This window comes from Bufo bufo, chromosome 8, assembly GCF_905171765.1.
Source record: "Bufo bufo chromosome 8, aBufBuf1.1, whole genome shotgun sequence".
NCBI lineage: Eukaryota > Metazoa > Chordata > Amphibia > Anura > Bufonidae > Bufo > Bufo bufo.
The window spans coordinates 34,778,477-34,791,567 of NC_053396.1; the positions used below are offsets into that span (position 1 = coordinate 34,778,477).

At 45.5% G+C, this 13,091-nt stretch overlaps 1 protein-coding gene across 1 annotated transcript in view; it reads left to right on the plus strand.

Annotated features, from left to right (window-relative positions):
* PSMB7 (proteasome 20S subunit beta 7) overlaps positions 1-13,091 on the plus strand; it is a 63,408-nt gene that overhangs the window by 14,485 nt on the left and 35,832 nt on the right. The window contains exons 4-5 of the mRNA XM_040405232.1: positions 958-1,098; positions 11,621-11,736. Of these exons, the coding sequence (XP_040261166.1) occupies positions 958-1,098; positions 11,621-11,736 (257 nt within the window). The remainder of the gene's footprint in view (positions 1-957; positions 1,099-11,620; positions 11,737-13,091) is intronic.

Sequence of the window (13,091 nt, forward strand, 5' to 3'; positions counted from 1 at the left end):
CGCAGCCCTGCACAGCCGAGCCGAGGACCAGGAAGCGTTAGAGTACAGAGCCTTCACTGCTTCCTGGTCCTCCGGTACTAATGAAGCGCTTCCATAATGGAAGCTCTTCATTAGTATTCGCCCCATAAGACGCAGGGGCATTTTCCCCCCACTTTGGGGGGAAAAAAGTGCGTCTTATGGGGCGAAAAATACGATGGTTTTTTTTTTATGGAAATGTGAACAAGGCATAATATGTGGTGCTCTGTCACTCACCCTCTTCCTTCTCTGGCCGCAGAGAATGGTCTGAGTGAGAAAGTCCAAGAGGGCTACTTTCTGAGCGACAGGTCCAAACAAAGAAAGAAGTTAAAGGCTATGGACACCTTCGGGCAATATTTTTATGATTGCATTTTACTCCTTTTGGGCGTTGTGCCTTCCGGGACTTTGCCGATTCAGTTTACAAGATAAGTGCGGGTCCCAGAGGTGATACCCATACCTATCGGACAATGGGGGCATATCATAGTGATATAAATGCCCCCATTGTCTGAGATGACACAACCCCTTTAAGTGATCAGGAGATCGGATAAGAGCTCTACAGGAGCCGTCAGCTGATGGAACTCAGGAGCAGTAGTCTACAAATACAGAGATTTTTATGTTTTTTATTTATTTTTTTTATTGCAAAAACTGCAGAAATCTTTAATGAAAGCATTTTAGCCCAAAATTAGTAAAATGCAATCCTAAAAAATTGCCCGAAAGGTGTCCAATAGCCTTTAAAAAGCCAGGACGGGAAGTAGAATACATGGAGTGACTTCCAAAAATGTTATTCATAAACCCATCCACACACTTTTTTTATAGTAATGACACAGAATATTCCTATATAGGTTGTTAATATTAAAACACTTCTTGTCCCTTTTAAGCTGGTAGCAAGTTTGTGTCGCTGCCTAAGTCATTTTAACATATTGTGTTACGTTTATTTTTTAGCTGTTGCGGTGCTGGAACAGCGGCTGATACAGAAATGACAACCCAGATGATCTCTTCCAACATGGAGCTCCACTCTTTGTCGACAGGACGTTTACCCAGAGTAGCGACTGCTAACCGAATGCTTAAGCAGATGCTGTTCAGGTAAGATGTGGGAAAGGCGGCCGTGGGGCCCAATGACTCAAGCCAATTATTTAGGTCCAGCAAGGTGGGTTCAGTGTATCTGGGGTGATGACCAAGCGGTGACTTTTGTACACATATGGTTGGTAAATTTAGGCTTTCCTGACGCAGTGATTTTCCTTTTCTTTCCCTGCCTTTTCGGAGCCGTAATTATTTAAATAAATTTTTTTTCCATTCACATAGTCATATGAGGGCTTGTTTTTTGTGGGGCAAGTTGAACTTCCTAATACCATACAATTTAGTGGGAAACTGAGAAAAAAATTCCAAATAGGGTAAAATTTAAAAAAAATTAATTCCGCCACAGTTTTACAGGTTTTATTTTTACGGCTCTCAATATGCAGTAAAACTGACAACTGATCTTCATTCTCCAGGTCAGTTCGATTATGGTGATACCACATATGTATAGTTTTTCTTGTTTTTTCATACTGGAAAAAGTTTTCTTGTCATTGGTGTATTTTGACCCCCATAACTTTTTTTTAATGTTATATATACGGAGCTGTATGAGGGCTTTTTTTTGCAGGACGATCTGTAGTTTTTACTAATATCTTTTTTGGGTATGTGACTATTTCGTTTTTAATACATTTTTTGGGGGAAGTAAAGTTGTGTAAAAATGGCGAATCAACCATTTTTTTTTCCTGTTACATCATTCTCCATATGGGATGTTTTTTTTTTTTTTCATTTATTTTTCCTTTGTTTTGGAGGAAAGTGGGATGATTAGAATTTTTATATATTTTTGTTATTTTTTAAAACTTTTTTATTTATTTTTTTACTTAAAAATAAATAAATAATCAGATTGCAACTTGTATTGAATAATGGAATTTGCTCCATTATTCCATACAGAAAACTAGATTTTTGTACTCATTGTAAAATCCGTTTCTCTTCTGTTCATTGGGGGGGCGGGGACACCGGGTAATTGCAACCAAAAAAGCCACCTTATAAGACAGGAAGCGCAGTGACACCTGCTGAAAAGGCTCAAACGGAGAAGATTGTAGAGCGTTGAGCACTAGATAAAGATCCGACGGAGGACGGAAAGGGGGCGCAGCATGCGTCCCGTCCCCCCCCCCCCCCCCCACTGCAGAAAAGTCCGAACAGCCGAAAGCAAAGCTAAATTTTTCTGGACAAGAATGGAGAGAGCAGACACTTGCCCTTTAAGAGAGCTGAGAGCAAGGCCCAGGTCAATGCCCGACTGCAGGAAAGCCAAAAGTCGCGGCAAGGAAAAGCGAACGGGAGACAGCTGTCGCCGCTCGCACCAACTAAAGTAGGACTTGGGTGGAAGATTGGCCTCTGCGACAGCAGGTCCTCCTGAAGAGGAAGACGCCAAGGTTCGTCGGCTAGAAGGGCTACTAGGGACGCGTGCCACACCCTGCGCGGCCAATCTGGGGCCACGAGAATAACTGGCAGTCCTTCTGACCTGATCTTCTGGAGAAGACACGGAATGAGAGGAATAGGCTGGAACACGTAAGGAAATGTGAACAGACTCCACGGCATCACCAGCGCGTCACATGCTAGGGCCATAGGGTCCCTGGACCGCTCGACAAAGTGCTTGACCTTGTTGTTGAAGTGTGAGACCATGAGATCCACATCCGGCTCACCCCACCTCTTCCAGATGGCCCGACAGACCTGTAGGTGAAGAGCCCACACGCCGGGATCGAGACGCTCCCGGCTGAGGAAGTCTGCGATTCAGTTGTCGATGCCAGGTATGTGAACTACCGACAGTGCCGGAACATGTTTTTCCGCCCAGCTGAGAATCGGCGCTGTCTCCCCATGACTGCCGGGCTCCGGGTGCCGCCTGGTGATTGATGTAGGCCTCTGCCGTGTAGTTGTCGGACTGCACCCTCACCGGACAACCCCTGAGATGGTTGGCCCAATGTCGCAGAGAGACCATCCACCACTGGGGCAAGGAGACACATTGGCTAATCCAAGGAGGCTGGGGAGCGATCCCAGCTGGACAGAATGGCTTGCTGAAGCGTACTGGTATGGAATTGAGCATAGGGAAGAATCTGCAGACGAAGACCGAATAGTTTATCGGGAGGCAAGAATACCTTGGCCTGACAAGTGTCCAGTACCATGCTAAGATAAGTCAACCGCTGCGATGGATAAGGACAAGATTTCTGCCTGTTCAGGATCCATTCGACGCGCTCCAGGGTGTCTAGAACAATGTTCAAGCTGTCCGCCGTCCCCTGGAATGACGGACCCTTCACCAGGATATCGTCTAAGTACGGGATCGCCATGATCCCGGTGGCATGGAGCAGGTCCATGACTGACGCCAGAACCTTCGTAAAGACCCTGGGAGCCGTGGCCAGGCCGAACGGGAGGGCCACAAACTGGTAGTAAAATGGACCCACTGCGAACCGGAGAAACCTCTGATGCATATGAGCACATTAAGATAAGTGTTCGTGATGTCTATCGAGGACAGGTACTCCCCCGGTTCTATGGATGCGAAGGAAACTGTTGCGCGCCTTGAGGTCCAGAACGGGACGGACCGTCCACTTTTTTTTGGGAACCACAAAGAGATTGGAGTAAAACCCCTGAAAATGGTCTTGCAAGGGAACCGGAACAATCACACCTTGCTGCAGCAGTGTGTGAATTGCCAGAAAAAAAAAAAAAAGCGAGGAGAGGCCGATGGAGACGACCGAAAAAAACGGGACGGAGGACTTAAAGTCCAGCTTGTAGCCCTCTGCATTGACCTCCCCCTGTTGACAGGAATGCCAAGAAGGCCGCGCCTTAAAGGAAGGCTTGCGGACGCTCCCTTGGGGCCAGAAAGGGACGAAAAAAAGGCTTCTGCTTTTTTGACTTATTAGCCTCCTGTTCTGTGGTAAATGGGTGCTCTTACCACCTGTAGCGTCCGAAATGATCTCATCCAGCTGCTTACTAAAAAGTCTGCCGCCGGTTAAGGGGAGGGCTGTTAGGGTGTGCTTTTGAAGCATTATCTGCCGCCCAGCATGAGAGCCATAGGGTACGGCGAATAGCCACCAACAGGGCTGACGAGCGAGCCGTAAACCTGGCGGCGTCCAAAGATGCTTCACAAATATATGCACTGACATGCGAGAGCTGCAGGGCCACATCTGCAAGTTCCTCCGTGGGGACTCCCGAGTCGAGACTCTGACGTAAATTACTTGCCCACTCTCCCATAGCCTTGCTCAACCATGTAGATTTTGCAAATGCGTCCAGTTTCTTATCCTTGATATCGGAAAAAGAAGCCGCATTGGCAAGTTAGTATGTTTAGCAAAGCGGGAAACTGGCAGGTCCACTATAGGTGGAGCCGACCATTTCTTAGTCAAATCCTCCGGAAAAAGGCGTTCAATCGATTTGGCAACATGAAATGTTTATCAGGGAAATCCCACTCCTTGGAGAGAGAGGAACCAAACTCCTGGTGGCTGGGGAAACACTTGTGCGAATGACGGGACTTCCTAAAGGAAACACCCGCGCCGACAGATGACGGAGCTGGATTCTCAAACTGCAACGTCTCAATAACTGCCGTAATTAAATTGTCCACCATGGAGGATAGTTTGGGTGACTGACCCTCCGGTGAGACAACATCCTCATCTGACCCTCTCTCCTCGGAACATGCCTCTTCAACTGAGGACATGTAGCAGGAGGAGGAGAGGCCGAGGACACGGGAGACACAGAACTACTTTTGAGGAAGTTCTGGCCCGTTTTGTGGTGCAGCCACGATGGGCACGAGCCCCATGATCCTCAGAGTCGGACCGGTCAGAGGACTGCCTTGCTGACAAATGCCCCAATATATCCACAATAGCTTTGTTGGTATTGGAGACATCCTGTACCACCCTAGATGGGGAACGCGCCCATTCCGGTTCTTCCATAGGTTGGGCAGCGGGAAGCAATGGGTCCAGAGCCGAGCCACTTGATGGCGGCGCAGCACACGCAAAGCAGAGGGAGTCTGGCTGAGGGAATGGAAATTTTGCGCGACATGATGCACAGGCAAAATGACACACCAAAGGAACCTCCTGCTTCAGGGGCCTGGGTTCAGACATAATGACACCCCTGTCACCCCAATGAGGCAAATGGGAAGGTTAGGCCCTGCAAGAGGGGACAAACAACACTTGCCCAGCCTGTGTACCTCCAAACGCCAGTCAGACACTCATTTCCCGCCAGGAGCCTTTAAAATCTGGAAGTGGGCGGAGCCTACTCTCCCACTGCTCTGCTGATAATGTGGGGGCAGGGCGAACACAAGCCCTACCCCCTGCCTCCTACAGACACTAAGCTAAAAACTGATCAGCTATATCCCTTCCTGCAAGGACCAAGCTAAAGAGGGAGGAGCTTACACTGTGTGCTTAGTGTCCGCCTCCTAGCGGCAACAGCTATACCCATGGGCAAGGCCTGTGTCCCCCCAATGAGACTGATGAGAAATCACTATACCACAATTTAGTGCTGCCACCTGCTGGCCTGTAAACCTAGTACAGGCTATGGGCTCATGCACATGAACGTATTTTCTTTCCGTGGCTGTTCTATTTTTATTGCTGACTGTATGCGGAAACCATTCACTTCAATAGGTCCGCAAAAAAAAACGGAAGTTACTCCATGTGCATTCAGTTTCTGCATGTCCGTTCCGCAAAAAAATAGAACATGTCCTATTATTGTCCGTATTATGGACAAGGATAGTACTGTTCTATTAGGGGCCAGCTGTTCTGTTCCGCAAAATACGGAATGCAGAGATGTCATCCGTATTTTTTTGCGGACCGCAAAATACATAGTCGTGTGCTCCTCCGGCTCATTATTGGCAAAGGACGCTTTCCGCAATCTATGGCGGGGGAAAGCACTCCTGACCTGGAGGCACGAGCTTCTGGGTTTTATCGCTCTGATGCTGTGGTCACATTTGATCACGGCATCTGAGGGGTTAAATGTCCGCAGTCTGCATTATTGTCGAACGCAGACATTAACCGTGGGTGTCTGCTGTATGAAACAAGAGGCACCTGGTGGCTATGGTGCTCGCTCTGCTCCAGAGCGGGTGCCGCCTTCAAAAACCAGACATGTCAGGAAGGGGTTAATCTGGGCTTTTCCAGCAAAAAAGTATGTACATACAGTACAGACCAAAAGTTTGGACACACCTTCTCATTCAAAGAGTTTTCTTTATTTTCATGACTATGAAAATTGTAGATTCACACTGAAGGCATCAAAACTATGAATTAACACATGTGGAATTATATACATTACAAACAAGTGTGAAACAACTGAAAATATGTCATATTCTAGGTTCTTCAAAGTAGCCACCTTTTGCTTTGATTACTGCTTTGCACACTCTTGGCATTCTCTTGATGAGCTTCAAGAGGTAGACCCCTGAAATGGTTTTCACTTCACAGGTGTGCCCTGTCAGGGTTAATAAGTGGGATTTCTTGCCTTTATAAATGGGGTTGGGACCATCAGTTGCGTTGAGGAGAAGTCAGGTGGATACACAGCTGATAGTCCTACTGAATAGACTGTCAGAATTTGTATTATGGCAAGAAAAAAGCAGCTAAGTAAAGAAAAACGAGTGGCCATCATTACTTTAAGAAATGAAGGTCAGCCAGCCGAAAAATTGGGAAAACTTTGAAAGTAAGGGGTATTTGACCATGAAGGAGAGTGATGGGGTGCTGCGCCAGATGACCTGGCCTCCACAGTCACCAGACCTGAACCCAATCGAGATGGTTTGGGGTGAGCTGGACCGCAGAGTGAAGGCAAAAGGGCCAACAAGTGCTAAGCATCTCTGGGAACTCCTTCAAGACTGTTGGAAGACCATTTCAGGGGACTACCTCTTGAAGCTCATCAAGAGAATGCCAAGAGTGTGCAAAGCAGTAATCAAAGCAAAAGGTGGCTACTTTGAAGAACCTAGAATATGACATATTTTCAGTTGTTTCACACTTGTTTGTTATGTATATAATTCCACATGTGTTAATTCATAGTTTTGATGCCTTCATAGTCATGAAAATAAAGAAAACTCTTTGAATGAGAAGGTATGTCCAAACTTTTGGTCTGTACTGTATATAGTTTGTTGTGTCCTACAGTTCAATAGATGTTTGGAGCGGTACAGTGCATGCTTTAAAAAAAATATATATAATAATTCTGCCAAGGTTTTTGGGGTTTTGACATGGCATTCACGGTGCGCTAAAAATGACATGACATCCTTATTCTACAGCTCAGTATACTTGCGGCGATATCAAACTTGTCGTCTTAATTGTGTTTGATTACTTAACAAAACAAAAAAACAAGAAAAACCTTTGAAAAAATGTATATTTTCTTTGCATCACCGTTTTCTGACAGCCATAACCTTTTTTATATTTTGGTCTACAGAGCTGCATGAGGGCTTGTCTTTTACGGAACGAACTGTCGTTTTTATTGGTACCATTTTTTTGTGGTGCATATGGCCTTTTTGAAATTTTTTTTTTTTTTTTTAATCCCTGTTCAATTTTTTGGGGAGTGACAAGGTGACAAAAAAAAATGGCGAATCGTGTGTTTTTCACTTTGTTTTTCTGCTATGGCAATCACTGCCCAGGAAATGTTAAAAAATATTTTAATAGTTCATTTTCAGACAGCGAAACCTGATGTGTTTTTTTTTTTTATTTATATGTAAAATTGGGAAAGGGGGCGATTTAAACTTTTTACATTTAATTATTAGCCCCTTATGGAGCTAGAAACTGGGATCTTTTGATTCTGTTAGGGTGAATTGCATTCTGACGTGCTCCCTGCTGCGCTGTGCCTCGTGCACAGCTTAGCAGGGATGTTACTTAGACTGTTTGTCGTGGTAACCGATCAGAGCACCGCAGTTCCACTCACCACATTTATCTTAATTTATGCCAGTTTTCTAATGTGAATGAAGCTGCAGTAGATTTCTGTTTAGGCACACGGACTGCCGGAGGATGTGCAAATGTATGAGGAGGCCTGTGCCTCGTCATAAATTTGACACTTCCTATGGCAGCACACGGGGTGTCATAGAATGGCATAAAAATAACTCTCCCCCAGTGTGCGTAAAATCAACCCTAGCGCATAGAATCATCTTATCTGAGAATAGTCTTTTCATCCTAAGCATCTATCCAACAGACTTGTGTATCAGAATCTCTAGGGGATCAGATCTATATCCGTTAGTAATTGGCTTCTTGTATAGGAGCACTAGCCATTCAGAAACCTGTCTGTGATCACTTCTCTGTAGTAAATGCAAAAAGGGTTATAAATAATATTGGAAAAATATTTAGATCCTTATATCCTGCAGCTATAATGCGCTATTACAAGGCGCTGATGTACGGATCCACAACAGTCTCTTAATGCAATGTTACAGATGCATACCATGAGGATCTGTAAGGCCGAGTTCACACTTCAGTTATTTGATCAGTTATTGTGAGCCAAAACCAGGTGCTGGTCAAAAACGCAGAACAGAACAAAATCTTTCCATTATACCTAATCTCTTAGGGCTCTTTCACACGAGCGGATGCCGTGCGTGACATCCGCTCCGTGAATGACAGCCAAGACCCGATGCAGGCTGCAGAAGCACGGAGCATTAACATGATTGATAATGCTCCGTGCCTCTCTGTGATCTCTTTACTACAAAATCACAGTGACAACTTTATCTCCCTGTGATTTCGTAGTAAAGAGATCACAGAGAGGCACGGAGCATTATCAGTCATGTTAATGCTCCGTGCTTCTGCAGTCTGCATCGGGTCTTGGCTGTCATTCACGGAGCGGATGTCACGCACGGCATCCGCTCGTGTGAAACAACCCTTAGTAGACTTTACTACTGGTTTTGGCTCACGATAACTGATGGAAATAGAAGACCAAATACCTGAAGTGTGAGAAAAATGAAGTTTTAATATATGCAGATGACGGGGGCCGTTGCTTTTACACCTAGAGGCTCTGCTCTCTCTGCATCTACAGCATCCTCTGCACTTTGACAGGCCAGGGCAGTGAAAACGTCATCGAGCCTGGCCCCATCAGTCAAAGTGCAGAGGACGCGGCAGTTGAAGAGAGCTGAGCCTGTAGGTGTAACGGCAACGCCTCCGTTGCTCCTAGAGGCTCATTTGCATATATAAAAACTTTAATTTTTCTCTACAAGGTGGGCTCATATGAACATGGGACCAACACAGATGCCTTCAGCTGCCACGCGTACATGTAACAGGCCAGCCAGTGTCATAGGTACAAAACTGCTGACAGATGCCCTTTAGATTAGGTTAGATTCTGCTGCGGATGTCCACTTGCTGGTAGTCCGCACTCGTGAGCATCCCCATAGTGTGATGGTCAGCCGTGCTGCATCGCGAAGCTGAATCTGTATGGGCTAAGCAGTGTGTCAGCATGCTGAAGACTTGTACAAGTAGCACTTCATAAACTGCCTGGTTGACAACCAGCGGGGAGAGGCGCTTAGACCCCACCGAACAGGAGACAATCCTCACACTGCGCTGACAAATGATATTGCTTCCAATTCTCCGGGCTCCGTCCTGTCAGCCATTGTTCTAAAGCTTTACTTTACAGGAACGTGAAGCGTTGTCTGCGCCCGAGATTGAATCGCTTCTCATTGTGTTCATTTGTCTGACAAGGAAAAGCACGCAGGAGAGCGGCTCTGCATGGCAGCTCCCCCATGAAATATTTATTCCAATTGCAGCAGCGGAACGGTTTAATTCTGCAAGGAGTTTTCAGCAGCTCTAGGCAGACGCCATACATCACTGCGTGGAAGCAAATAGGAGTGTGTACATCATTTTAAAGTTTTAAGGAGAGGAGATCTGGGTTTCTGCCTCTGGCTTAGTGTCAAGCATCAGACACTCGCAAATCAATTACGTTGGACTACTTTTAGTTTTAGGAAGTTTGTAGAAAGGTGTCAAATGAAAGGGAGCTTTGTGCCGTTTACACAGATGAGGAGTCCGCTTTATACAGACAAAGCTCCTGTCTCGTTTAGTCAAGAGGGGTGTCGGCGTACATCTTTATAGGCAGGTTTTTTTTAACGTTTCGGCTGTCAGACCAGAGGCGACGGCATTGGGTGGAGTAAAATTAGTAGAAGTTGCAGGTTTTTGTGGCTGTTCAAGTTCTAGTGAATTTAGTGGAAATCTTGAAGGTGTCTAAGAAAATCTATATATTTTTTTTCATACCTAAATTACTGTTACTAGAAGGGGATACCACAGTGAGTGGCTCCAAAACGTTGCTTCTCACTCTGGAGGACTTGGCCTTACCTGGACAGCCCATTGATTTCAGTGAGCATGGAGTAGTACTTCTTCTCCCCTGTGGTGGTGCTGCAGGGAAGTTCAACGCCTGCTTACAGGTCTCCTCACAGATGATTGCTTGTGGTCCCTGCTGAGGGCACCTGGGGATCGGATCAGCTTATCATTTGGGACATTTTAAGGTCCGTTTACCCTTAGTAGTTCTTAATGAACAATAATGGGGACACATGATGGTTTATGAAAGTACAAACCACAAAGTGATAGTTACATTGTTTTGAGTATTCACAAGGTTTTAGGGTCTATTCCCTCATACCCCTTGCAGACATGTCCACCAAGATCAACAAGAGTGGACCTGATTTTAAAGCTGGCCATACACTTAAGATATTGGTCGGCCGTGGGACCAGAATAAAATGCAAGACTGTACTGGCTGAAAAAACCCTCCAGCGTGGTTCTTTGAACATAGTGGCAAATGACTGGCTGAATTCGATGCCAGGCACTGGTACAACCAGTACTGACCACAGCCGAAAAAATCTATCCCAACAGGTCACATTTTAGGTAGACAGTAGTCTACTGTCGGCCATTGTGGACATTCGTTCACATCTTCTATTTAAACTATGTTCAGTTGAAACCACTAAAATCGGCCATGTCAGCCAACCATTGTCCTTGTGTGGGGGGGTAGCATGTTATTGCTAAATATTAAACATATTTTTTTCGAATGTTTTTTAGTTTTCTATGTCCCTGTATATTAAAATAGAGAATACGCTGATCCTGCCTGTTCTATGGACTTGACTTTCCAGCAGTCATCTCATTATAAGCACAGATTACAGAGGAGGTATCTGTAGTTGTATACAAGATCCACATTTCACAGCAGGTGATGGACACATCTTATCTACTCCTCCTCCCTGCAGTATGACCTCTGCACATTGAACAGAGCATTACTACAAAACAGTCCAACAAAAATCAATGATTCTCAAGTCTATTGTGTCTCTGACCCTGGTGGCTGAGAATAGGGGGGACAAAGGGGGAGATTTATCAAAACTGGTGTAAATTAGAGCTGGCTTGATTCCCCATAGCAACCAATCAGATTTCACCTTTAATTTTTCAGAGCTCCTTTGGAAACTGAAAGGTGGAATCTGATTGGCTGCTATGGGCAACTAAGCCAGTTCTACTTTACGCCAGTTTTGATAAATCTCCCCCAAATCAATCATGACCTATTAGGCTCGGTGTCCAGATGTACTCTAAGATTCCAGCAGTACCCCCTTTAATTACTATTGTAGAAAGCGATGGTGAAATTCTTATATCTGTATGACATAGTAACTAACTTATAATGTGTGTTTTCTGTCTTCTGACAGGTACCAAGGCTACATCGGTGCTGCCCTTGTACTAGGAGGGGTTGATAGTACTGGCCCACATCTGTACAGCATATACCCCCATGGGTCCACAGACAAGCTTCCCTATGTGACAATGGGTAAGTGAATTATTTTTTGGGTCAGATGAGTTACTATTATATTACTCTTGAGCATGTAATGAAATCTCCAGTGCCATCCCCTTATATTGAGTGTACATTAAATTTTTAAAGGGGTCCTCTCATCTCAAATGTTTAATACATTCGCTGGATGTGCTGTAAATACATGATGGCGGGGTGCCGTGACCCCAATATGCCACTTTATGTCAGAATGCAATGTAGAGGTGGGAGTTATACTGCATGGGATTTCAGTAGTCCAATAAGTAGTCCAATAAGGCCTGATTCACACGACCGTGCTTGGTCTGCGAAACACAGCCCATGTGTCGGCTGCGGCTCCCCAGGCCCATAGTGATTTATGATACCGTCAGGTCCTGTCTGACTCGTACAGTAGACCCATGATCAGTTAGGAACCGACTGTATCATACATCACTATGATGTAGTCAGGGGAGCCGCAGTCGGTCCGGTAGATGCAGCCAACACATGGCTTATGTAGGGTTGGGCGATAACAAAAACATTCTCTAGATGATATTAAGACATTTATTATGATAATGATATATATCACGATAAATTCCCATCCAACAAGGAGACCTTATACTGTATGGTGCTTACACTCCCCGTGGGACTCATGACCTGTTGGGTGTAGTAAACCCCCCACCTCTTGCATCCACATCTGTGTGCTCGATACTGAGAAGTAGTTTGTGGGATGGCAGTCGTACGCCAGTGTATCATGTATTTGTGCCACTGCCATAACGCAGCTTATAGCACCACTATTCTATTGTATGGGCTCCGTAGCAACTACAACAGCTAGTGCTGCACCACCGTGCACTCCCTCTGCAACCTGACTAAGAGTATCCCCTTCAGTGAAACTACAAGTCCCAGCTAAACCCTCCAGTAGAGCCTCAAACCAGGGAGCATACGGACTAAAGACGATGCCCAGTCGTACTTTACTATGCTTCTCATACACCACTGCTGACGAAACGGGAGTGGGAGGGCAGTATATGCTCCAGTGCGCTTCTCCCATATGGCGCCACTTGTCACAAGCTGGGGAGACTTCAGCCTCTACTGTTAGCCTGGCGCATTGGGGATGTGTAGCTCACCTAACGGCACATGCTCAGAGGAGGCCACTGCTTTATGAAGTGTATCGGTCTGCGCTTTCGAACTGCCCCTGTGATTCCATTAAAATATTGCAGTATTTAAGAAACGATAATACTGCCATATCGCTGTTTTTTGATATCGCGATTTATCGTAGATACCGGAATATCGCCCAACAATAGGCCTAACAGATTGCAAGTAGTTACTCTTTTGATTTTCAGGCTTTGCATTGCACAGTCTGTCCACTAGGTGATGCTGTTGTACAA